At 41.6% G+C, this 26,338-nt stretch overlaps 1 protein-coding gene and 1 long non-coding RNA gene across 2 annotated transcripts in view; one reads left to right on the forward strand and one right to left on the reverse strand.

Annotated features, from left to right (window-relative positions):
• The window catches only part of LOC117510062 (uncharacterized protein KIAA1671 homolog), a 59,398-nt gene that overhangs the window by 25,304 nt on the left and 7,756 nt on the right, over positions 1 to 26,338 (forward strand). The window contains exons 2-4 of the mRNA XM_034169675.1: positions 9,841 to 10,012; positions 13,877 to 14,007; positions 14,094 to 14,236. Coding sequence (XP_034025566.1) covers positions 9,841 to 10,012; positions 13,877 to 14,007; positions 14,094 to 14,236 — 446 coding nt within the window. The remainder of the gene's footprint in view (positions 1 to 9,840; positions 10,013 to 13,876; positions 14,008 to 14,093; positions 14,237 to 26,338) is intronic.
• Positions 4,261 to 16,568, reverse strand: LOC117510063. Its single transcript, XR_004560605.1, has 3 exons — positions 16,556 to 16,568; positions 15,455 to 15,457; positions 4,261 to 4,423 (listed from the first exon to the last, which is right to left on the reverse strand). It is a non-coding gene; the product is annotated as an uncharacterized LOC117510063 (long non-coding RNA).

Here is a 26,338-nt window from a genome sequence, read left to right on the forward strand (position 1 = left end):
CGATCGAGAACCCAGAGCCGGTCGACCTCCGTCCATTAATAGGGGGTACAAGGCAGCTCTCTACCAACTAGATCTGTTTGGCCATCCGTCCGGTCCGAGTCCAATGGTCCAGAGAGCATCCCACTTCCTGACACCAGTTTGTGGAGGCAGAATTTCAAACTTTGGACCAAGTGGTCTCTGGCTGTCTGTGGAAGGAAGGGTCAGGACGTTGTGTGTAAACTAATAAACTAACAGGTTTATTATACAAAGCGCTTTGGACACACAAAACGAACAGCATGCAGCAAGTGTCTGAGCGTGTGTGCGAATCAGCACTTAGAGTGCACCCTTATGTACACGTGTCAGGACAGTGTTCATGTGCAAGTTCTCATGAGCTTATCTACCTAACTTGATACTGGTAGCTATCTGAAAATGACTTCATCTGGAAACAGGCTGTGGAGAGACGAATCCCCACAAAAAATGTTTTGTCTCAAGGCTGCAGTTAGGCGTGATCAGAACAGACTCTGTGTCACTCTGGGTCAGACAGAAACATGTGGCTATCAGTCGATCTGCGCAAACTGCATGAACAGTCTCTAGATTAAGCAAGGACATTTCACAGTGCATTCCCACAGTGATGAATACAATATCAAATAAACATGGCGTCACATCAAAGCAATTATTTTGCTTTCACAAAGGCTTGTAACCTCTCTCGTGGCCTTGTTAACCTCTGCACATGCTGGAGTAGATAGTAACCATATCAGACTACCTCTTGTAAGTCCTCCAACCACCTTAACATTCCTCATGAGGACTTGTTCTATATAGAGGTCACTGTATATTCCTGCCCAGTAGTTGTCTGTTCTTCTAAGTACAAATAGGCCATCAATGAACTTGCTGTATACTTGAGGATAGATTTCCTGAAGCTTCTCCATCTTGTCTCTACTTTTAAGATTAGGCTTAAAACTTTCCTTTTTGCTAAAGCTTATAGTTAGGGCTGGATCAGGTGACCCTGAACCATCCCTTAGTTATGCTGTTATAGACGTAGACTGCTGGGGGGTTCCCATGATGCACTGAGTGTTTCTTTCTCTTTTTGCTCTGTATGCACCACTCTGCATTTAATCATTAGTGATCGATCTCTGCTCCCCTCCACAGCATGTCTTTTTCCTGGTTCTCTCCCTCAGCCCCAACCAGTCCCAGCAGAAGACTGCCCCTCCCTGAGCCTGGTTCTGCTGGAGGTTTCTTCCTGTTAAAAGGGAGTTTTTCCTTCCCACTGTAGCCAAGTGCTTGCTCACATGGGGTCGTTTTGACCGTTGGGGTTTTACATAATTATTGTATGGCCTTGCCTTACAATATAAAGCGCCTTGGGGCAACTGTTTGTTGTGATTTGGCGCTATATAAAAAAAAAAAAAATTGATTGAATTGATTGATTGATTGTCCAAGTACAGGACAAGGAACTTGGTGTAGTTGTGGTGTCTTGAGGCAGCCAGGTATGTTAGTATCAGCACAGTGATTAAGTATTTTCTGCTGAAAGTCAAGTGGCATCACATGGCTGTACTGGTAGCTGGCTTTGTTCCATTTTTTCTTGGCAAGTGACCTTTCCCCAGAAAAGACACTCATCATTAATCTTCAACCGCTTTTCCAGGTTCGGGTCGCAGGGGCAACAGCTCCAGCAAGGGACCCCAGACTTCCCTTTCCTGTGCCACATTGACCACCTCTGACTGGGGGATCCCGAGGTGTTCCCAGGCCAGTGTGGAGATATAATCTCTCCACCTCGTCCTGGGTCTTCCCCGGGGTCTCCTCCCGGATGGATGTGCATGGAACACCTCCCTATATAGGCACCCAGGAGGCATCCTTACGAGATGCCCAAACCAACTCAGCTGGCTCCTTTCAATGTGAAGGAGCAACGACTCTACTCAGAGCTCCCCACGGATGACCGAACTTCTCACCCTATCTCTAAGGGAGAAACCAGCCATCCTCCTGAGGAAGCCCATTTCGGCCGCTTGTACCCGCAATCTAGTTCTTTCGGACATGACCCAACTCTCATGACCATAGGTGAGAGTATAAATGAAGATTGACCAGTAGATCGAGAGCTTCCCCTTTTGGGTCAGCTCCCTTTTTGGCACAACAGTACGGTAGAGTGAATGCAATACCGCCCCTGCTGCGCCGATTCTCCGGCCAATCTCACACTTCATCGTCCCCTCACTCGTGAACAAGACCCTGAGGTACTTAAACTCCTTCACTTGGGGCAAGGCCGTATTCCCTACTCAGAGTAGGCAATCCATTGGGTTCCTGCTGAGAACCATGGCCTTAGATTTAGAGGTGCTGATCCTCATCCCAGTCGCTTCACACTCTGCTGTGAACTGATCCAGTGAGTGTTGGAGGTCACCGGCCGATGAAGCCAACAGGACCACATCATCTGCAAAAAGCAGTGATGAGACCCTGAGCCCATCAAACCAAAAACCCTCCTCCCCCCCGACTACGCCTCGATATCCTGTCCATGAATATCACAAACAAGATTGGTGACAAGGCGCAGCCCTGGCGGAGGCCAACCTCCACCGGAAACGAGTCAAACTTACTGCTGAGCATTCGAACACAGCTCTCGCTTTATGAGTACAGAGATTGGATAGCCCTGAGAAGGGACCCCTCACTCCATACTCCCACAGCACCTCCCACAGTATCTCCTGAGGTACCCGGTCGTATGCCTTCTCCAAGTCCACAAAACATATGTACACTGGATGGGCATACTCCCAGGCACCCTCCAGGACCATTGTGAGAGTAAAGAGCTGGTCGGTTGTTCCACAACCAGGACAGAACCCACATTGTTCCTCTTCCACCACGTGTCCACCACGGTGTTCAAGGGTTGCCACCGGTTGAGGCACCTAAGACCTTCAGGCCACAGCTCCCCGCTGCAGCTTCAGCAATGGAAGCTTTGAACATTGCCCATTCTGGTTCAGTGCCCCCAACCTCCACAGTGATGCTAGAGAAGCTCTGCCGGAGGTGTGAGTTGAAGATCTCTCGGACAGTGGGCTCTTCCAGACGTTCCCAGTTTACCTGCACTATCCGTTTGGGCTTACCAGGTCTGTCCAAAGTCCTCCCCCACCCTCTGATCCAACTCACCACCAGATGGTGATCAGTTGACAGCTCTGCCCCTCTCTTCACCCGAGTGTCCAGAACATGCGGCCTCAAATCAGATGATACGATCACAAAATCGATCATCGATCTTCGGCCTAGGGTGCTCTGGTACCATGTACACTTATGAGCATCCTTATGTTCGAACATGGTGTTCGTTATGTACAGTCCATGACTAGCACAGAAGTCCAAAAACAAATAACCATTCGGGTTTAGCTCAGGGAAGCCGTTCCTCCCTGTCACACCTCTCCAGGTGTCTCTGTCATTGCCCACGTGTGCGTTGATGTGCCCCAGCAGAACAATGGAGTCCCCCACCGGAGCCCCATACAGGACTCCATTCAGGTACTCCAAGAAGGCCGAATACTCCAAAATGCTGTTCGGTGCATATGCACAAACAACAGTCAGAGTCCGTCCCCCCCCTTCCCACCACCCAAAAACACAGGAAGGCGACCCTCTCTTCTGCTGGAGTAAACTCCAACGTAGCGGCGCTCAGCCAGGGACTTGTGAGTATCCCCACACATGCCTGGTGCCTTACCCCCTGGGCAACTCCAGAGAAGAATGAGGTCCAACCCCTATCAAGGAGAGCGGTTCCGGAGCCGAGGCTATGCGTGGAGGCGATGCCCTCCAGATCTAACTGGTATCATTGTATTCTGTACCAGCAATACAGAACAGACGATGTGTTTTAAAATTAAAGAAGCTGTTGCTGTTGTCAGATCTCAGATTCACTCTAGTTACAGTAGATAGAGAAGATTGGCGTTTTTGAGCAGCTTGGATAGCTTTTGGATTGGTGTGTTGACTTCTGCATAACTTATGTGCCAGATTTGTCATGCCTGTCAGAATACACAATATCTGGAATATCAAAATTTCTCATGATTTGCTGTGTTTATTCCAGCACACCCCTTCTCAGTTAACCTGAGATATTCACTTGAATTGTGAAGATCTACTGACTGTCCACAGATGACACAAGCCATAATTCTACCAGCTACATTCTACCAAGTACCAAGGGTCAGATGCGAATGAGACTGACCTTGTGAGTGACCTTATTTGAAATGTATAAACAAAGTTTCACACAGGATGATTACTCTCTGGGGAATTCCCAATGATGTTGAAACCATGTGCTGTACCATGTAAGTTTTTTTTTTTATTTCTGTATTATATGTTAACTATACCATGATTGTGATTATAGTAAACCAATAGTTTAGAACAATTACATCAATGTCACTTTAACAAGTGTATTTCAAACTTACCTTTCATGATGTTGATAAGATCTTTATCATGAGCTATCAGCATGTTGTAACATCAAGCAGGGGTGATGACCTTACTCCACAGTGGCCACATACATGAATGGCTTATGTTAAGTATTACAGTAGTGTTCAGAATAATAGTAATGCTATATGACTAAAAAGATTAATCCAGATTTTGAGTATATTTCTTATTGTTACATGGGAAACAAGGTACCAGTAGATTCAGTAGATTCTTACAAATCCAACAAGACCAAGCATTCATGATAAGCACACTCTTAAGGCTATGAAATTGGGCTATTAGTAAAAAAAAAAAGTGCAAAAGGGGGTGTTCACAATAATAGTAGTGTTGCATGCAGTCAGTGAGTTCATCAATATTGTGGAACAAATAGGTGTGAATCAGGTGTCCCCTATTTAAGGATGAAGCCAGCACCTGTTGAACATGCTTTTCTCTTTGAACGCCTGAGGAAAATGGGACGTTCAAGACATTGCTCAGAAGAACAGCGTAGTTTGATTAAAAAGTTGATTGGAGAGGGGAAAACTTATACGCAGGTGCAAAAAATTATAGGCTGTTCATCTACAATGATCTCCTATGCTTTAAAATGGACGTAAAAACCAGAGAGGCATAGAAGAAAACGGAAAACAACCATCAAAATGGATAGATGAATAACCAGAATGGCAAAGGCTCACCCACTGATCAGCTCCAGGATGATCAAAGACAGTCTGGAGTTACCTGTAAGTGCTGTGACAGTTAGAAGACGCCTGTGTGAAGCTAATTTATTTGCAAGAATCCCCCGCAAAGTCCCTCTGTTAAATAAAAGACGTGCAGAAGAGGTTCCAATTTGGCAAAGAACACATCAACTGGCCTAAAGAGAAATAGAGAAATATTTTGTGGACTGATGAGAGTAAAATTGTTCTTTTTGGGTCCAAGGGCCGCAGACAGTTTGTGAGACGACCCCAAACTCTGAATTCAAGCCACAGTTCACAGTGAAGACAGTGAAGCATGGTGGTGCAAGCATCATGATATGGGCATGTTTCTCCTACTATGGTGTTGGGCCTATATATCACATACCAGGTATCATGGATCAGTTTGGATATGTCAAAATACTTGAAGAGGTCATGTTGCCTTATGCTGAAGAGGACATGCCCTTGAAATGGGTGTTTCAGCAAGACAATGACCCCAAGCACACTAGTAAACGAGCAAAATCTTGGTTCCAAACCAACAAAATTAATGTTTTGGAGTGGCCTGTCCAATCCCCGGACCTGAATCCAATTGAGAACTTGTGGGGTGACATCAACAAAGCTGTTTCTGAAGCAAAACCAAGAAATGTGAATGAATTGTGGAATGTTGTTAAAGAATCTTGGAGTGGAATAACAGCTGAAAGGTGCCACAAGTTGGTTGACTCCATGCCTCGCAGATAAATGGACTGCATTTATATAGCGCTTTTCCATCTGCATCAGACGCTCAAAGCGCTTTACAATTATGCCTCACATTCACCCCGATGTCAGGGTGCTGCCATACAAGGCGCTCACTACACACCGGGAGCAATAGGGGATTAAAGGCCTTGCCCAAGGGCCCTTAGTGATTCCCTTAGTGACTCAAGCCCAACACCTTAACCACTAGACCATCACCTCCCCTGATGTGAAGAAATCATGAAAAACTGTGGTTATACAACTAAATACTAGTTTAGTGATTCACAGGATTGCTAAAAAAGCAGTTTGAACATAATAGTTTTGAGTTTGTAGCGTCAACAGCAGATGCTACTATTATTGTGAACACCCCCTTTTCTACTTTTTTTTTACTAATAGCCCAATTTCATAGCCTTAAGAGTGTGCATATCATGAATGCTTGGTCTTGTTGGATTTGTGAGAATCTACTGAATCTACTGGTACCTTGTTTCCCATGTAACAATAAGAAATATACTCAAAACCTGGATTAATCTTTTTACTCACATAGCACTACTATTATTCTGAACACTACTGTATGTAAGGACCTGTAATGCCCTACTATATACAGATTTTCAAAAGGCTGCTGTGCTACAGTGTCAGTATTGAAAAAGTAACTTGCATAAATGAAATGCTTTATCTGCCTAGCAAAACTTCAGGTGAAAAAAGGCTACAAATTAAGTGGATATTTTGGTATAAGGAGTAATTTTCTCTAAATATACAACACCTAGCATGACTACACTTACAGAAATTACTTTCCTGGCATTAAGAACATAGGTATAAACACTTTATTTGCACTTGTAGCTTCAATAGTAAGAAAATAAAGTAATTTTTAGTTTGGTCGTGGCCATCTTGAATTTTCAGGAATTTAGGGTACTAGCAGATCGTGTTTTTTTTTTTAATTTTTATTTTTTATCATGGCTAGTACAGCTGATTTGCTTCCCTAATCTGCTCAAAAAGCTTTCCACAGTCATAAAAACCTGGCTGTTGTTATTGATAATGTGACAATTTGTCACAATGCAGCAGGTCAATACCATCAAAATTTGTTACCTGAGCACATCACTTATCATTTTAGTCCTGCAAAATGGTCCATGGGTCTGCGTCAGACAGCAACGTGCCTTTTCTTCCTTTTATCCCGCCGTCCTGTCTTTGCCATGTCTCTCTTGAGAGCTCCTGTTCCAGCATCTCTCTCTCTCTCGCTCACCTGCACCTCGATGTCAAGCTCCATCAGTGCTCACGCAGCCTGCACCAGCATAGGTAAAGTTTTCACTCCCGACTCCAAGTTGACTCTCAGCTACGCGTGAAGAGTTCAGAGAGTGTTTGTGCATAGGTTCGAAGCCTGTTTCTGAGTCGGCCACTTTTTGGATGACAAGGTGAGCCAATAAATAGCCTAACAAATTGAATAATCTATTGTCTCATAAAATTGGCTCACGTCACTACAGACGTAGCCTAGTCAGACTGTGTTGACACGAGGCTGCAGACTTCAGCTAGTTGCAAATAGGTAATTTAAAGGACATGTCATATGTTAATGTACTGGTTAGCAAGTATTCATGATTTTAAGTCTGTCCGTGTACATGTGCTAAAAAAATGTAGTCGCTAATGTATTTTATTACTAAATTATTACTGACGGAGAAACCAGTGTTTTGAACCACTGAATCAATATGAAGCAATTGTGCTGAAATGGTTCAGTGTTTGGAAGCAATCGATACAATTAAATATGGCAACATCTACTGGCTAATCTTTAACATGGCACTTGCATGAAGCAATGGCACAGGCGCTATTATGTATGTTAAATAATAAAGGTTCTATGTGCATCTTGACATTTTTGACTATATTTTTGTTTAAGGACAATAATATACTTGTGTTATAATGTGATGTATGATGTGAAAGGTTTTTATTTAAAAACATAATTCCAGCAGTGTTCGGCTTGAGTCTGTTCCTTCTCTCCAGTTTTGGAGAAGACTCGCATGGCACAGAAGATGCTGTCATATGAAGATAGATTTTGTCCAGTTGGTAAAGAGTTGGATAAACAGCTGCCTCCTTATCTCCTTGCAAATTCACTGCAGAAAATGGTTCTGGGGAGCATTAGAATGGCAAAAACCCTTCAGCTTCTGGGGCTTTTACCCCAGAACTCCCAACTAGGGCCCTCTTGTCCCCCAGCCATTTTAAGCATTTTTCTTTATTTGTCTCTCACCTGTCTGTAGATGAGCTACCTGAAATATTTGATAATATATCATCCAACACATAGAGTTATTGTGATGAGTGCATATCAGGGTCGGGTATCGAGAACCAGTTCATTTCAGGTATCGTTAAAAAATTATTTGATCCACTGACGTCAATAGCCTTTTTGCTTAACAATTTCCTTATCGGTCCTTCAGAGCGGCCGTTGTTTTGGGGGGGTGTTTGTCAGGAAAATGATCATGTCTCTACGTTGATGACAGAAGCCCTGCAGAGTCTGTAATCAACTGTTTCTGCAGCGCAGCTGTTCTTTGAAGCTTGAAGCAATGAAGCATTGATCCGACCCGCTGCTTCGTTGGTTCTTTGTTTTATTTCGCTTTATCTTAATTTTTCCCCACTAAAACCCCAAAGAGCATATGTCTGTGAGTAATATTTACCTTTTTTATGCTGAACCGACCTGTTATGGTCTTCTGAAACAGTTGATAGATGTATTTTATAACTTAAAAACGGGACCGATGCTAACGCGTTAGCATGTCTATGGCATTTTCAATGGTAAGTTAGCATTAAGCTGTTCACATCTCAGCATGTTTGTATGCATTTGTTTTCTGTACAATAATTAATGGCACAGCATTTGTTGTCGTAAAAGTCAAATGTATTGCAAATTGTAATTTTTTTATTTATTTTTGTCTCTATATTAATAATAATAACAGCAACAACAATAATAGTAATAATAACTCATAATGCTACAATACAGTTTTAGAGAAACACGAAAAAGAACCTGATAAAATAAAACAGAAAATATAAAACCAACTAACAGTGAACATAAATAAATAAATAAATATAGAAATAAGTCTTTCCTGTGAACACCCAGTGACCTCCACTTCATCCCTATTTTATTTAAGCTTAATGACAATTTGTTTTGGTCAAACCATATTTTCATTTTTTATTTAATTTCTTCAGTGATTTCCTCCGGAACTATCTGCCAAGTTAGAAAGCTGCTGCATCCTAGTAAGAGCAGAATACTACTGGAATGAATTTGAATAAGGAAAGTTAGGTTTTTTTCTCACCTAAATGGATGCTGCACTCACTGCAGTTTATCGTCTGGAATAGTCCCAGATTGTATTTCAGAGCTTCTAGAATTAAAACTTTTTCCTGTGGGTGGTGTTGGGGGGTAATTTTGGGTTTCAGCTTTTTTTATGTTTTCACCACTTTCATTCCTGAATATGTGTAATCGTGAGTAACTTTTGTGTGGAATAATGTCACTAACTGGGACTCCTTTCTTGTTGCGAGAAAGAAACGAGAATCGTCCTCCGTCCTGTTCACACAACTCCAAACGCTGTGCAGCTCTCTGCCGAGTCAAGTTAGAATGATAGAGTTCAGTCGGAATTAATAACTTCAAAGGGAAACGCCGTTTAAATCAAATGACACCTCTTTCCAAATATTGGAATACAAACAAACTGCAATCGATCAAAACATTTTTTTTCCTACTAAAATGAGACGTCCTGTGCTGATGTGACGCAGCCGGCTGAGCTCTGCTCAGAGATATGGAGAGACATTCATGCCAAAATGTCTGAAAGGAAATGCTTTTGACAAAAACTGCAAATTTATTTTATTTTTATTTATGTCCAGAGATCAAGGATCCAGTGACCAATTTAAAATGTTGTTGACATAGAAAACCTCTAAAGCGTACTTTTAGTACACAGAAAATTCACAAGAGGTATCAACAAGGGAATTGATAAGGAATCAGAACAGTAAGCAGAATCGATAATGGCATTGATATTGATAAAATCTTATCAATACCCATCCCTAGATATCAGTGCACAGTGTTATAGGTGATTCTCTCTGTCTCTCTCTTTCCCAACTGGATGTCCAGGCTCCAACCACTCTCTTGGACACCAGTGCACTCCGCTCCAGAGCCCAGCTGGGTAAGAAACGAGGCCCACGTTCACGACCAACCAGAGCTGCTCATCAGAGCACTGCACAGGCTCTGCTTGGAGAGGAAGGGGGAGGAGCCACTGAGGACTGGCGCTTCAGAGACTCCACAGGTTTGCACTTCATCAAAATTAACCGAAAAACTCCAAAGACACTATTTGAATGTCACATGAATCCACAGTCCAACATGTCTTACAGCCAGGACCACAAGTATTTGGACAGGGACAGTTATGTCATAGTAACAATACTGTTGGAATTGAGATGTTTATTATATAGTTTATTGGTTTTGATTCAAAGAATTTAACAAAATATCATATGAAGCATTTAGGAATTGCAGCAATTTCTATTCACAGTGCCTCAGTTTTCAGAGCCCATAAGTAATTACACAAACTATTTAATCTGCATCCATAAGGGTGGAAGGAGAGCGCAGTGAGCGTGCACTTGGAGAAAGAGGGGTCAGACAAAGATGTCCCTGGATCTCTTAAGAAAGGGGTGCCCAACCTTTTTTGAACTGAGATCTACTTCTAAAGTTGACTGTGTACAGAGATCTACCAAGCCATATGGAACGCCACAACGTAGTCACAATATATTATGGACCAATATTTTCTGGCACAAAGATAAAGTTTTAACAATAATAATGCATTATTGACGTAATTGTGCATGGTGAAAAGAATAAGCACAAGTAGACCAAATCCTGGCCTCAAGTTGTTCCCTACCTTAGTGAGACTTCTGGCACTGAATGGAGGAAGGTGGTCTCTCATAGTCTGGACAGTAAGAGCTGAGTGCAGCCGTAAGCAGGGACTCTCTTTCTGCATTAGATCCCAGAATTGGACATTCATGTCACGTGTTGCTCTGGATTTGAGCTCAGTGTCATTTTTCAGTGTGAGGATCTCATTCTCTATAGCACAGCTGTCCAGGTGATGCCACTTTGGATGTTATACAGTCCACATCTATAGTTCCCCAAATGGAAAACAGAAAGCTGACAACAGGCTAAATGGATGCAAAGTCAGTAAAGCGCCCGTCAAATTCTGACAAGATGCTCTGCACGTGATCATCATAATGTGCACTCTCAAGCTCTGCACAGTCTTTGCCCTGACATTTATGTTATGGTTCCATGTGTGGAAAGTTCTGCAGGTCACACTGTTGCAACCTGCTTGTTAGGTGTAACTTGTTTTTAAACTTGCTTTTCAAATCCAAAAGCTGTGCATATTCAGGATGGTTTGAACGTTTCAGAAATTCTTTAATTGTGGGCAACAGTTCAGAAAACCATTCCAGAAATTTTCCCTCTGCTGAGCTACCTAACGTCTGTGTGCAGCAGATGTGTGTGTTCTGCACGCCTCCTCCAGCTGTGCACAGAATTAATGTGTCCTCAGACCCCTGGCTCAGACAGAACATTCAGTCTTGTTAGCCATGTTAGACCCTGAGTTCTTTGGGCCTGTCCTGAATCAGCGATACTCTGTTACAAAAAGTACAGTTTATTCATTTCATGTGAAGTTCATACCAGACCTGGGATTCTCACTGTCCCGAGGTCACGCAGGAGCTTGTTCAGGAAAGAGACCCCGAACACAGTTTACAGTCAGGTTTTATAGACATCCACTGGCATCATTGATAAAGAACTGGTTCTCCCATATGTTTATATGATCAAAAAGTGCCATGTCTTGTTTAGGCCATGTGGCTAACTAGATCAAACTTGACAGATGTAAAAGCAGAGCCTTATGTTGGTGAAACCACTGGCTGTTACGTCTTTTCACATGATAAGATAATGAAAGCCACTTGCTTTTACAAGATATACCTTTGGTGCAGACAAATATCTTAACAAGAACACAGTGAATTACTATGCAGATATCATGAACATATTGATCCAATGCAAACTTGCTGACAGTCATCTCTCTAAACCTCACGTAACCCCAGCAGAAATGCAACAATGTCTTAACATGGGTTTAGAGAGTCTAAAATCAATAATATTATATCACATATGTATTTCTAAGATATTTGTGAACAGCTCCCCCCTTTGACATGATTTAATCATGTCAACAATTCAGGTTGATTTGACATGATAATTCAATTCCCGGCAATGATCCAATACTCCAATCAAACCAATATACTGCCAAACATGTAGGCATGTGGGTGAACATCAACTGACTCCACCACAGGACTCCTGTGGCATGTGCTTATTGGCCAGTCTTAGTGAGTCAGAGTCGAGTAATTGTGACTGTTGCCCACCTTAGGTCACCCGGGGCTGTAAGAAGGGATCTGTGTTAGAAAAGGCATGTGTTGGACTATTAGACTGTGTTGGGACACGTGTTTGACTTTGAGACTGTGTTGGGACAGGCGTGTGTTGGACTATTAGACTGTGTTGGACTATTGGACTGCATTGGGACACACATGTTGGACTGTTGGACTGTGTTGGGACACGTGTTTGACTTTGAGACTGTGTTGGGACAGGCGTGTGTTGGACTATTAGACTGTGTTGGACTATTGGACTGCATTGGGACACACGTGTTGGACAATTGGACTGTGTTGGGACACGTGTTTGACTTTGAGACTGTGTTGGGACACATGTGTTTGACTTTGAGACTGTGTTGGGACAGGTGTGTGTTGGACTGTTAGACTGTGTTGGACTATTAGACTGTGTTAGGACAGGCGTGTGTTGGACTATTGGACTGTGTTGGGACAGATGTCTGTCCAACACACGCCTGTCCCAACACAGTCTAACAGTCCAACACACATCTGTCCCAACACAGTCCAATAGTCCAACACACGCCTGTCCTAACACAGTCTAATAGTCCAACACATGCCTGTCCTAACACAGTCTAGTAGTCCAACACACGCCTGTCCTAACACAGTCTAATAGTCCAACACACGCCTGTCCTAACACAGTCTAATAGTCCAACACACGCCTGTCCTAACACAGTCTAATAGTCCAACACATGCCTGTCCTAACACAGTCCAATAGTACAACACGTCTGTCCTAACACAGTCTAATAGCCCAACACACGTCTGTCCCAACACAGTCTAACAGTCCAACACACATCTGTCCCAACACAGTCAATAGTCCAACACACGCCTGTCCTAACACCGTCTAATAGTCCAACACATGCCTGTCCTAACACAGTCTAATAGTCCAACACATGCCTGTCAGTGCCACATTTCTTCAGTGATTTCCTCCAGAACTATCTGCCAAGCTAGAAAACTGCTGCATCCTAGTAAGAGCAGAATACTACTGGAATGAATTTGAATAAGGAAAGTTGGTTTTTTTTTTCTCACCTAAATGGATGCTGCACTCACTCCAGTTTATTGTCTGGAATAGTCCCAGATTGCATTTCAGAGCTTCTAGAATTGAAACATTTTCTTGCACGTGGTGTTGGGGGGGTAATTTTGGGTTTCAGCTTTTTTTGTTTTTCACCACTTTCATCCCTGAATATGTCAATCGTGAGTCATTTTTGTGCGGCTCAAAGTTACTAACTGGGACTCCTGTCTTGTTGCAAGAAAGAAACGAGAATCGTCCTCTGTTCTGTTCACACAGCTCCTCCAAACGCTGCGTGGCTCTCTGCCGAGTCAAGTTAGAACGATAGAGTTCAGTCGGAATTAATAACTTTTTCAAAGTGAAACACCGTTTTGTTTATTTTTATTCATGTCCAGAGATCAAGGATACAGTGACCAATTTCATATTTATTTACTTTAAGACTCAATGAAATACATAGAAAACCTGTAAAGCCTACTTTAGTACAAAATTCACAAGAGGTATCGATAAGGTAATCGATAAGAAATTGGATCGATAAGCAGAATCGATAATGGCATCGATATCGATAAAATCTTATCAATACCCATCCCTAGTCCCAACACAGTCCAGTAGTCCAACACGTGTGTCCCAATGCAGTCCAATAGTCCAGTACAATCTAATAGTCCAACACACGCTTGTCAGCTACTCGTGTGTCCATGCTTGTCAGGAGTAATTTGTGTCCTTGTTGTGACAGAGGACCGGGTTGGGATGAAGGACAATGATTCTGATGCTGAGGAGGACAGAGCAGTGGATGTCGGCTCTTCTGTTGTGTCTCAACCCCAGAGGATTCCGCTGTTCCCGGGGATGGACCCTTCAGCATTGAAGGTGAGCCAGCAGCACTCTGTCTCTGTACATGTTCCTTCGTGCTCCAGAATGTGTGCATGATGTTGTCTTGTCCTGTTTGTCCTCAGGCTCAGCTGAAGAAGAGGGGAGATTCTGACAGTCAGACAGATGGTCCAGTTCCGTCCTCCTCTCAGCTGTCTCACTCTCCTAAGTCCCCTTTCCTTGCGCGGGCAGCACGGGTCCTGCCCCCGCCTGGTGGGAGAGAAAATGGGTAAGCTTTGCCAGCTGGACAGAAAGTGTTTCCATGTATTTAGGGGCATCACAGTGCACAGAAGTCAGGGTTCGGTTCAGTACAGGAGCTTTAATCTGTCTCACAGTGCCGGCTGACGGCAGCTCTCTGCTCACAAAGTGTAAATGTAAACTTTCTTTTTTCATTAGATGTTCATGAATTAATTGAAATTTGGTGGCATTTTCTGTCAGAACTCCAATATCGTCCGATTACATCCAGAGACAGTAATTCAACACAAAGGCGAGATTGATGGACCTTCGCATTCAGGTTCATTTAATTAAACTGAACTTTTATTTAATCAGGTTAGTCCCATTGGGATTGAGACCTCTTTTGCACGGGAGACGTGGACAATTATAAGTTTCCAATTCATATAACCTGCATGTCTTTTGATGTGGGAGGAAGCCGGAGCACCCGGAGGAAACCCACACAAACACAGGGAGAACATGCAAGCTCCACACAGAAAGGCCACAGGTGAGAACCGAATCCATGACCTTCTTGCTGTGAGGCAACAGTGCTAGCCACTAAGCCACAGTGCTGCCCAAACTTCATTTCATATTTCATATTTATGAAGAAAAAGGTAAATAGCTAATTAATTTGCCCTGTCAAAGTTTTTGGGTGTAATGATCCGGTTGCCTGTTTCAGCTGCCTGGATTGCTGTTTCTTCTTATGCCTGATGTGAACACACATGCCATGATGTGAAATGTCAGTGACATATGGAAACACATAAGCACATCTGTAATCATACTGTGTGGAGTTGGACCCACTGATCTGAATAAAACACTGGATAGCTCATTGGCCCATCTTCCCCACTTGCAACTTATATGGACCGCATGTAGACGGCTTATTAGAACGTCAACAATTTGAAGTAATAACTGAGTTGATTCTCTTGTTTTTTCTTCTTTTTGTTCTCGAGTTTGTTCTTCATCGCTCCTAATCTATGTCTGCCACAATTAACTATTTGATTTATTTCTGTTCTTTCTTTTGTACACTTTCTTCACTTCTATTCTCAACAATTCAGATCTCACCTCGGCAAATACCCAATTCTAAAAAATGATCATTCTTTAATCAAAGTTTATACAAGTGTTGTGTAATCATCAGCAAGCTTATCTATATATATACGAGGTCTGTGAGAAAAGTAACGGACCTTATTATTTTTTTCAAAAACCATATGGATTTGAATCACGTGTGATTACATCAGACATGCTTGAACCCTCGTGGGCATGCGAGAGTTTTTTCACGCCTGTCGGTTACGTCATTCGCCTGTGGGCCAGTCTTGAGTGAGGAGTGGCCCACCCTCTCATTGATTTTTTTCATTGTTTAGGAATGGCTCAGAGACTGCTGCTTTGTTTGATAAAAAATTTTTCAAAACCTGTAAGGCACAACGAGTGCCACCATTCCAATAAATTCAGCTGGTTTTCGGTGAAAATTTTAACGGTTGATGAGAGATTTTGGAGTTTTACTGTCGCAGTAAGGACGGCCCACGGCGCCTGACGGCGATCTGCGCTCCGAGGCGGCGGCGTCTCGCTGTTTCAAGCTGAAACTTCCTAATTTCAGGCTCTGGGACCCAAGACGTCGTGAGATAACAGAGAACTTTCAGGAGAATTCTGGATCAGGAGTTTATCCAGACATTCCACTGTTAAAGGAGATTTTGTAATGAAAGAACCGTGCGGGCAGATTCGCATGTCGGGCCGGACCCGACCGCGGGGGGTCGCCACAGGAAAAAACACCTCCGTTGGAAACCTAACAGACAAGTTGGAACATGCCCAAGCTGTTAAACAATTTCTCAGATAGTCACTTGTTGAAAGCCATCAAAAGCCGCCTGAATTTTACAAATGGTTTTCAACACGGAGGTGTTTTTCATGTCGCGGCGCAGACGGATTTGCCACGTCGTCATGGATCCGACTCGGCAAATTCGTCCACACGTTCTTTCATTACAAAATCTCCTTTAACAGTGGAATGTCCGGGTAAACTCCTGATGCCGGCTTGTTCTGAAACTTCTCTGTTCTCTGACGACGTCCTGGGTGAACAGAGCTTTAAATTAGGATGTTTTCAGCTCGAAACAGCCAAACGGACACCACCTCCGACCGCGCCGCGCCGATCCGCTTTGTGGGCTGTGCTTAAAGCGAAAGAAACTCCACAATCTCTCATCAGCCGTTAAACTTTACACCGAAAACCAGCTGAATTTCTCAAATAGTGTCCACACGGATATCCCTCACAGGTCCTGAAAAAATTTGATAAAGCAACGCGCGCCGTCTCCCTGCAGCTTCTCAGACAGAGATTCCGACGGGAGGGGGAGTCCACACCTCACTCAAAGCCTGCCCACAGGCGAATGACGTCACCGACAGGCATGACAAAACTCACGCATGCGCACGAGGGCTCAAGCTTGTCTGACGTAAAAACATATGAATCAAATCCATTTATTTTTTGAAAAAAATAAAAAGGACCGCTTTTTTATCACAGACCTCGTATATTGATATTGACAACCCCAATTCCAATGAAGTTGGGATGCTGTGTAAACTGTAAATAAAAACAAAATACAATGATTTACAAATCCTCTTCAACCTATATTCAACTAAATACACCACAAAGACAAGATATTTAATGTTCAAACTGATAAACCATTCCACCAAGATTCAGACGGCTTTCGGTGGCTTTTCAGTCATGTGACTATCCGAGAAATTGTGGAAGAGGTGGGCATGTCACAGCATGTCCTGTGAGGCTTCAACACGGAGGCGCTGTTGCTCCGCCATCAGCTTCGTGCTGAAGCCATCGGCATGAACTTCACCGCCACTCTTTTCATGGCCAAATCTTCTTTCACAGTGGAATGTGCCGAAAAAGTGCTGATGTCCACCTCTTCCACAATTTCTCGGATAGTCACACGATGGTTCCACATCATCACAGAGTTCACTTTGGAAATGATTGGTCATTTCAGCATGTTGATGCCGCCCGGAGCGTGGCACGCTCTCCACCGTTGTGCGGCCGTCTTTTAAACCGGTTGTACCTCTCCTTAATCTGTGTGATGCCCATAGGATCATCACCGAAAGCCGTCTGAATAATCCGAAGGGTTTCCACCTGGCTGTTGCCCAGTTTCTGGCAAAATTTGATGCAGTCGCGCTGCTCCAGTCGTTCCGCCATTTTCCTTGCAAAGAAAATCAGACGAGAGACTCCACCCATCCTCACACAAAGGCTGCTTACAAGCAAATGACGCAATCAACAAGCGTGAAAAAATTCACGCATGCGCACGAAGGTTCAAGGTTGGCTCATGCAAGCACACGTGATTCAATCCATCAGGTTTTTGCAAAAAATAAAAAGGTCGGATACTTTTCTAACAGACCTCGTATAATCAGATTATACAGTTCAAGTGGCACAACAGATTTTGCTTGAGTCACATTTAAGTCATCAGATGTTGGAGTTCATGGACATGTCATGTCAGGGGAGTCAGATAGGAGCCTCTTTAATGTCAGTGCTGCACAATGAAGTGTCTTTGTGTCGTCCGTAGTTTGCCTTGTCTGTTTTCAGAGTCACTTTCTGCTTGGCTTCCCTGTGTTGTTGACTCTGTACCTGACGGCTGAGGGAGCCTGTGTAGGAGCTTATCTGCAGCAAGTGTCTCAACAAAAACCACCTCCCTTATATTCCATTTGCTCTGGGAGTGAAACACTGAGAGAAATGAAAGCCTCCTCTTGAATCTATCCATCCTGCAACATATCAATACAATGATATTTGATTAGAGTTATTAGAGATATTTTGTGAGATATTGATTCTGTCTGTTTATTCTGTTGTGTAAACTGTCCTTATGTTCCATGAAAGAAATCCAACCTATCATTAAAAATTACAAAACAAGTACCATTATAGATTTTTTTTTGGGGGGGGTATTTATGACCTGTACATCCTGATGTTAAGCAGTTATTAGAGTCATAACAAAGAGACCAAACATTATGAGCTTGGAGAGTGGTTCACAATGATTTAGAATGATTTATTTATCATTTAGAATTGCTGCAGTGTTTTTTATTCCAAAGCTGACAGGACAGTGTGAGTATTTCAGTTACATTACCTGTAATTTGGAAGCATCAGTGTCTTGATGCTCTTTACTATATTGATTAACTTTCTTCGTAGCTGATTCATCCGCAGCACGTCTTGGTTCACAGTAATTCTTTGCCTGATGATCTGCTCACAGATTTTGTAGCTGACATCAAAGGCCGGCTCATTTCTGAAACACACACACATTTAAATAATGCAAAAACTTGCGCAACAAACATTGTGTCTATAGACAATATATGAAGATATGCAGTCTGAGCAATTTATAATAATGTCTCAAATTCTTCTTCTGTGGTCCCAGTACTGTTGCAGTGGACTTTGTCAAGAACCTGGTGTACTGATGGTAACAGGACGTTTTATATCGATCTTCCACGGCCACACAGTCTTTATGTTTGTACAACCCCAGTTCCAATTGAAGTTGGGACATTGTTTAAAATGTAAATAAAAACAGAATACAATGTATTTGCAAATCCTCTTCAACCTATATCAATTGAATACACCACAAAGACAAGATATTTAATGTTCAAACTGATAAACTTTATTGTTTTTGTGCAATATTTGCTCATTTTGAAATGGATGCCTGCAACACCTTTCAAAAAAGCTGGACAGTGGTATGTTTCCCACTATGTTACATCACCTTTCCTTCTAACAACACTCAATAAGCGTTTGTGAACTGAGGACACTAATTGTTGAAGCTTTGTAGGTGGAATTCTTTCCCATTCTTGCTTGATGTACGACTTCAGTTGTTCAACAGTCCGCGGTCTCCGTTGTATTTTGCTCTTCATAATGTGCCACACATTTTCAATGGGCGACAGGTCTGGACTTCAGGCAGGGCAGTCTAGTACTGCACTCTTTTTACTACGAAGCCACGCTGTTGTAACACGTGCAGAATGAGGCTTGGCATTGTCTTGTTGAAATAAACAGGGACGTCCTGAAAAAGACGTTGCTTGGATGGCAGCATGTGTTGCTCCAAAACATGGATGTACCTTTCAGCATTGATGGTGCCATCACAGATGTGAAAGTTGCCCATGTCATGGGCACTAACACACCCCCATACCATCACAGATGCTGGCTTTTGAACTTTACACTGGTAACAATCTGGATGATCTTTTTCCTCTTTTGTTCAGAGGACACAATGCCATGATTTCCAAAAACAATTTGAAATGTGGACTCATCAGACCACAGCACATTTTTCCACTTTGCGTCTGTCCATTTCAAATGAGCTCGGGCCCAGAGAAGGCGGCGGTGTTTCTGGATGTTGTCGATGTATGGCTTTCAATTTGCATGGTAGAGTTTTAACTTGCACTTGTAGATGTAGCGACAAACTGTGTTAACTGACAATGGTTTTCTGAAGTGTTCCTGAGAACAGTCACTGTAAGATCCTTTATACAATGATGTCCATTTTTAATGCAGTGCCGCCTGAGGGATTGAAGGCACGGGCATTCAGTGTTGGTTTTTGGCCTTGCTGCTTACATGTAGAAAGTTCTCCAGATTCTCTGAATCTTCTGATCACATTCGGGACTGTAGATGATTGAATCCCTAAATTCTTTGCAATTGAACGTTGAGAAACGTTGTTAAACTGTTAAACTATTTTTTTCACGCAGTTGTTCACAAAGTGGTGATCCTCGCCCCATCTTTGCTTGTGAATGGCTGAGCCTTTTGGGGATGCTCCATTTATACCCAATCATGACACTCACCTGTTTCCAATTAACCTGTTCACCTGTGGAATGTTCCAAACAGGTGTTCTTTGAGCATTCATCAACTTTCCCAGTCTTTTGTTGCCACTGTCCCAACTTTTTTGAAACGTGTTGCAGGCATCCATTTCAAAATGAGCAGATATTTGCACAAAAACAAAGTTTATCAGTTTGAACATTAAATATCTTGTCTTTGTGGTGTATTCAGTTGAAGAGGATTTGCAAATCATTGTATTCTGTTTTTAATTTACATTTCACACAATGTCCCAACTTCATTGGAATTGGGGTTGTATGTAAAAGCATCCCAGTGTCTTGCTTCATCTCGCCAGTTTTCAGCAACGGTGTCTGTCTGTATTTGCGTGTATGTGGGCTATTTACAATTAGGGTACATAAGTAGATTTTAAACATAAAGTTTGGTGGAAATGACCAACAAAGTTTAGTTTGCCAGACATGGATAACTACTATCTGCAGCAATGCCCATTTTGTTTGATTTCCCCTTTTGTTTACCAAGAGAACTCTAATACACAGTACACACACACACACCACACACACACACACACACACATACACACACACACACACACACGCTGCATATACAGTTACAGCTCATTTTCAACTCCTGTCCCTAGTTGGGCTTTAAAATGAATACAACATGTAAATTCTAATCCTATAAAAACACAATATACTGTACAGGTACTCTATATGATAAGTACAACCTCGCCTACAGGATTACATTCAAAATCATCACAACTCTGAACAAAACACAATAAACTTACAGTTACACACAAACACTCAGTGTGTAAGAAAAAATGTGTAAGAAAAATGGACATTTTTTTTTGTTGTTTTTTTTTTTTTTTACACAATGACAGCCTGCTGTCATTTCCCATCATTTTTCCATAAAATCCTGTATCAGGTGCATGCAGCATATTTTGAATGCTTTTTAAACATTTTCGCTGTGTTTTCCTCCTCTGACCTGCTGGAAGAATGCGTCCTGGTCGTTATTGGATGTTTTGCACTGTCTCATTGGACCAGCAGGTTACACGTGACTCAAACCGCGGCACACATGACAATATTATCCCTTGAGTACAGTAAGTAGTACTGACTTCAAACACTGATGTTATAAGAACTGCAGGATTACAAACGAGAACTTTTTCCTTCTAGTTCAGGACCAATATATGTTTGTAACTGAGTAAAAAGATTGTAGTGCCTCATATGTTGAAACGATACGGCTGTTACCTCGCGGCCTACACATATTGGCTGTCGTGTGGTGTAAATGGACACTTTGTTGACCAGTGTTGGAAACACTACAATGGAAACATGAGTCCATTTGATTTTTTTTTTTTTTTTTACACTAATTTAATTTTGGATTTTTGTGAGTTGTACTGTACCTTTATTTCACTGGTCAACACGATTTTTCTTGCATGGCATTGTTCAACAAATTTGGCGTAATTTGGGGCACTGAATCTGAGTCTGGTGTTAGTTTTTGCCAATCACATCACATTTTTGAGATATGAAACATATTTCTCATATCAAGCACTGAAGCAAAAGCTGCAGTCTCGCACACCTCTTCAGGGCCATAAACAGTATTATGGATGTTCACATTTTAAGTGTTCACTGGTTTAAAAACTATGCTTTTGAAGCTGCTTTTGTGCACGATTAGTGGCGTCCAACTCATGAGTGAATGGGCAACTTTTGCGTTATCCATCAATGTGGAACATGCAGATTGCAAAAAAAATCTGATGCAATAGAGGAAATCTGAGCTCAGATTCAGATTCAGCATGATCTGAAATCAGTTTTAAAAGTCCATGCAAGAATTTTATATATATATATATATATAGAGAGAGAGAGAGAGGTGTATATATAAACATGACTTCTACACTGGAAAATACAGTAATCTGGATCCTCATACTTACTGATAGGTTTTTAATTTTAATTTTGGTATGTGAGGTGTTCAAAATGTGTGTGCACCGTGCGCATTTTTGTTTTGTTATTGTTGAGTCTGGTGTGTCCTTTACAGAGTGCCCTTTTTGGTTTTATTTTGTTGTTGAGTCTGGTGTGTCCCTTACAGAGTGCCCTTTTTGTTTTATTTTGTTGTTGTTGAGTCTGGTGTGTCCTTTACAGAGTGCCCTTTTTGTTTTATTTTGTTGTTGTTGAGTCTGGTGTGTCCCTTACAGAGTGCCTTTTTTCTTTTATTTTGTTGTTGTTGAGTCTGGTGTTGTCCCTTACAGAGTGCCCTTTTGTTTTATTTTGTTGTTGTTGAGTCTGGTGTGTCCTTTACAGTGTGCCTTTTTCCTTTTATTTTGTTGTTGTTGAGTCTGGTGTGTCCCTTACAGAGTGCCCTTTTTGTTTATTTTGTTTGTTGTTGAGTCTGGTGTGTCCCTTTACAGAGTGCCTTTTTTGTTTTATTTTGTTGTTGTTGAGTCTGGTGTGTCCTTTACAGAGTGCCCTTTTTGTTTTATTTTGTTGTTGTTGAGTCTGGTGTGTCCTTTACAGTGTGCCTTTTTCCTTTTATTTTGTTGTTATTGAGTCTGGTGTGTCCTTTACAGAGTGCCCTTTTTGTTTTATTTTGTTGTTGTTGAGTCTGGTGTGTTCTTTACATTGTGCCCTTTTTGTTTTGTTTTGTTGTTGAGTCTGGTGTGTCCCTTTACAGAGTGCCTTTTTTCTTTTATTTTGTTGTTGTTGAGTCTGGTGTGTCCCTTACAGAGTGCCCTTTTTTCTTTTATTTTGTTGTTGTTGAGTCTGGTGTGTCCCTTACAGAGTGCCCTTTTTGTTTTATTTTGGTTGTTGAGTCTGGTGTGTCCTTTACAGAGTGCCCTTTTTTTTCTTTTATTTTGTTGTTGTTGAGTCTGGTGTGTCCCTTACAGAGTGCCCTTTTTTCTTTTATTTTTGTTGTTGTTGAGTCTGGTGTGTCCCTTACAGAGTGCCTCTTTTTGTTTTATTTTGTTGTTGTTGAGTCTGGTGTGTCCCTTACAGAGTGCCTTTTTTTCTTTATTTTGTTATTGTTGAGTCTGGTGTGTCCCTTACAGAGTGCCCTTTTTTCTTTTATTTTGTTATTGTTGAGTCTGGTGTGTCCCTTACAGAGTGCCCCTTTTTGTTTTATTTTGTTGTTGTTGAGTCTGGTGTGTCCCTTACAGAGTGCCTTTTTTCTTTTATTTTGTTTGTTGTTGAGTCTGGTGTGTCCCTTACATTGTGCCCTTTTTGTTTTATTTGTTGTTGAGTCTGGTGTGTCCCTTACAGAGTGCCCTTTTTTCTTTTATTTTGTTGTTGTTGAGTCTGGTGTGTCCCTTACAGAGTGCCTTTTTTTCTTTTATTTTGTTGTTGTTGAGTCTGGTGTGTCCCTTACAGAGTGCCCTTTTTGTTTTATTTTGTTGTTGTTGAGTCTGGTGTGTCCTTTACAGAGTGCCCTTTTTGTTTTATTTTGTTGTTGAGTCTGGTGTGTCCCTTACAGAGTGCCCTTTTTGTTTTATTTTGTTGTTGAGTCTGGTGTGTCCCTTACAGAGTGCCCTTTTTGTTTTATTTTGTTGTTGTTGAGTCTGGTGTGTCCTTTACAGTGTGCCTTTTTTGTTTTATTTTGTTGTTGAGTCTGGTGTGTCCCCTTACAGAGTGCCCTTTTTGTTTTATTTTGTTGTTGAGTCTGGTGTGTCCCTTACAGAGTACCTTTTTTTCTTTATTTTGTTGTTGTTGAGTCTGGTGTGTCCTTACAGAGTGCCCTTTTTGTTTTATTTTGTTGTTGTTGAGTCTGGTGTGTCCTTTACAGAGTGCCCTTTTTGTTTTATTTGTTGTTGTTGAGTCTGGTGTGTCCCTTACAGAGTGCCCTTTTTGTTTTATTTTGTTGTTGTTGAGTCTGGTGTGTCCTTTACAGGTGTGCCTTTTTCCTTTTATTTGTTGTTGTTGAGTCTGGTGTGTCCTTACAGAGTGCCCTTTTTGTTTTATTTTGTTGTTGTTGAGTCTGGTGTGTCCTTTACAGAGTGCCTTTTTCCATTTTATTTTGTTGTTGTTGAGTCTGGTGTGTCCTTTACAGAGTGCCTTTTTCCTTTTATTTTGTTGTTGTTGAGTCTGGTGTGTCCTTTACAGAGTGCCCTTTTGTTTTATTTTGTTGTTGTTGAGTCTGGTGTGTCCCTTACAGAGTGCCCTTTTTGTTTTATTTTGTTGTTGTTGAGTCTGGTGTGTCCTTACAGTGTGCCTTTTTTTCTTGTTATTTTGTTGTTGTTGAGTCTGGTGTGTCCTTTACAGTGTGCCTTTTTCCTTTTATTTTGTTGTTGTTGAGTCTGGTGTGTCCTTTACAGAGTGCCTTTTTTGTTTTATTTTGGTTGCTGTTGAGTCTGGGTGTGTCCCTTACAGTGTGCCTTTTTTCTTTTATTTTGTTGTTGTTGAGTCTGGGTGTGTCCTTTACAGAGTGCCTTTTTCCTTTTATTTTGTTGTTGTTGAGCCTGGTGTGTCCTTTACAGTGTGCCTTTTTCTTTTATTTTGTTGTTGTTGAGTCTGGTGTGTCCTTTACAGTGTGCCTTTTTTCTTTTATTTTGTTGTTGTTGAGTCTGGTGTGTCCTTACAGAGTGGCCTTTTTCCTTTTATTTTGTTGTTGTTGAGCCTGGTGTGTCCTTTACAGTGTGCCTTTTTTCTTTTATTTTGTTGTTGTTGAGTCTGGTGTGTCCTTTACAGAGTGCCTTTTTTGTTTTATTTTGTTGTTGAGTCTGGTGTGTCCTTTACAGAGTGCCTTTTTTCTTTTATTTTGTTGTTGTTGAGTCTGGTGTGTCCTTTACAGTGTGCCTTTTTTCTTTTATTTTGTTGTTGTTGAGTCTGTGTGTCCTTTACAGAGTGCCTTTTTTGTTTTATTTTGTTGTTGAGTCTGGTGGTCCTTTACCAGAGTGCCTTTTTTTCTTTTATTTTGTTGTTGTTGAGTCTGGTGTGTCCTTTACAGTTGTGCCTTTTTCTTTTATTTTGTTGTTGTTGAGTCTGGTGTGTCCTTTACAGTGTGCCTTTTTTCTTTATTTTGTTGTTGTTGAGTCTGGTGTGTCCCTTACCGAGTGCCTTTTTTTCTTTTATTTTTGTTGTTGTTGAGTCTGGTGTGTCCTTTACAGAGTGCCTTTTTTTCTTTTATTTTGTTGTTGTTGAGTCTGGTGTGTCCCTTACAGAGTGCCCTTTTTTCTTTTATTTTGTTGTTGTTGAGTCTGGTGTGTCCCTTACAGAGTGCCTTTTTTTCTTTTATTTTGTTGTTGTTGAGTCTGGTGTGTCCTTTACAGAGTGCCTTTTTCCTTTTATTTTGTTGTTGTTGAGTCTGGTGTGTCCTTTACAGTGTGCCTTTTTCCTTTTATTTGTTGTTGTTGAGTCTGGTGTGTCCTTTACAGAGTGCCTTTTTTTCTTTTATTTTGTTGTTGTTGAGTCTGGTGTGTCCTTACAGTGTGCCTTTTTTCTTTTATTTTGTTGTTGTTGAGTCTGGTGTGGTCCTTTACAGTGTGCCTTTTTCCTTTTATTTTGTTGTTGTTGAGTCTGGTGTGTCCCTTACAGAGTGCCCTTTTTGTTTATTTTGTTGTTGTTGAGTCTGGTGTGTCCCTTACAGAGTGCCCTTTTTGTTTTATTTTGTTGTTGTTGAGTCTGGTGTCCTTTACAGAGTGCCCTTTTTGTTTTATTTTGTTGTTGTTGAGTCTGGTGTGTCCTTTACAGTGTGCCTTTTTTTCTTTTATTTTGTTGTTGTTGAGTCTGGTGTGTCCTTTACAGTGTGCCTTTTTTCTTTTATTTTGTTGTTGTTGAGTCTGGTGTGTCCCTTACAGAGTGCCTTTTTTTCTTTTATTTGTTGTTGTTGAGTCTGTGGTGTCCTTTACAGTGTGCCTTTTTCCTTTTATTTGTTGTTGTTGAGTCTGATGTGTCCTTTACAGAGTGCCTTTTTTTCTTTTATTTGTTGTTGTTGAGTCTGGTGTGGTCCCTTACAGTGTGCCTTTTTTCCTTTTATTTTGTTGTTGTTGAGTCTGGTGTGTCCCTTACAGAGTGCCTTTTTTCCTTTTATTTTGTTGTTGTTGAGTCTGGTGTGTCCTTACAGAGTGCCTTTTTTCTTTTATTTTGTTGTTGTTGAGTCTGGTGTGTCCTTTACAGTGTGCCTTTTTTCTTTTATTTGTTGTTGTTGAGTCTGGTGTGTCCTTTACAGTGTGCCTTTTTCCTTTTATTTTGTTGTTGTTGAGTCTGGTGTGTCCTTTACAGTGTGCCTTTTTTCCTTTTATTTTGGTGTTGTTGAGTCTGGTGTGTCCCTTACAGAGTGCCCTTTTTGTTTATTTTGTTGTTGTTGAGTCTGGTGTGGTCCTTTACAGAGTGCCCTTTTTGTTTTATTTGTTGTTGAGTCTGGTGTGTCCTTTACAGAGTGCCT

Source organism: Thalassophryne amazonica, chromosome 5 (assembly GCF_902500255.1).
Source record: "Thalassophryne amazonica chromosome 5, fThaAma1.1, whole genome shotgun sequence".
Lineage (NCBI taxonomy): Eukaryota > Metazoa > Chordata > Actinopteri > Batrachoidiformes > Batrachoididae > Thalassophryne > Thalassophryne amazonica.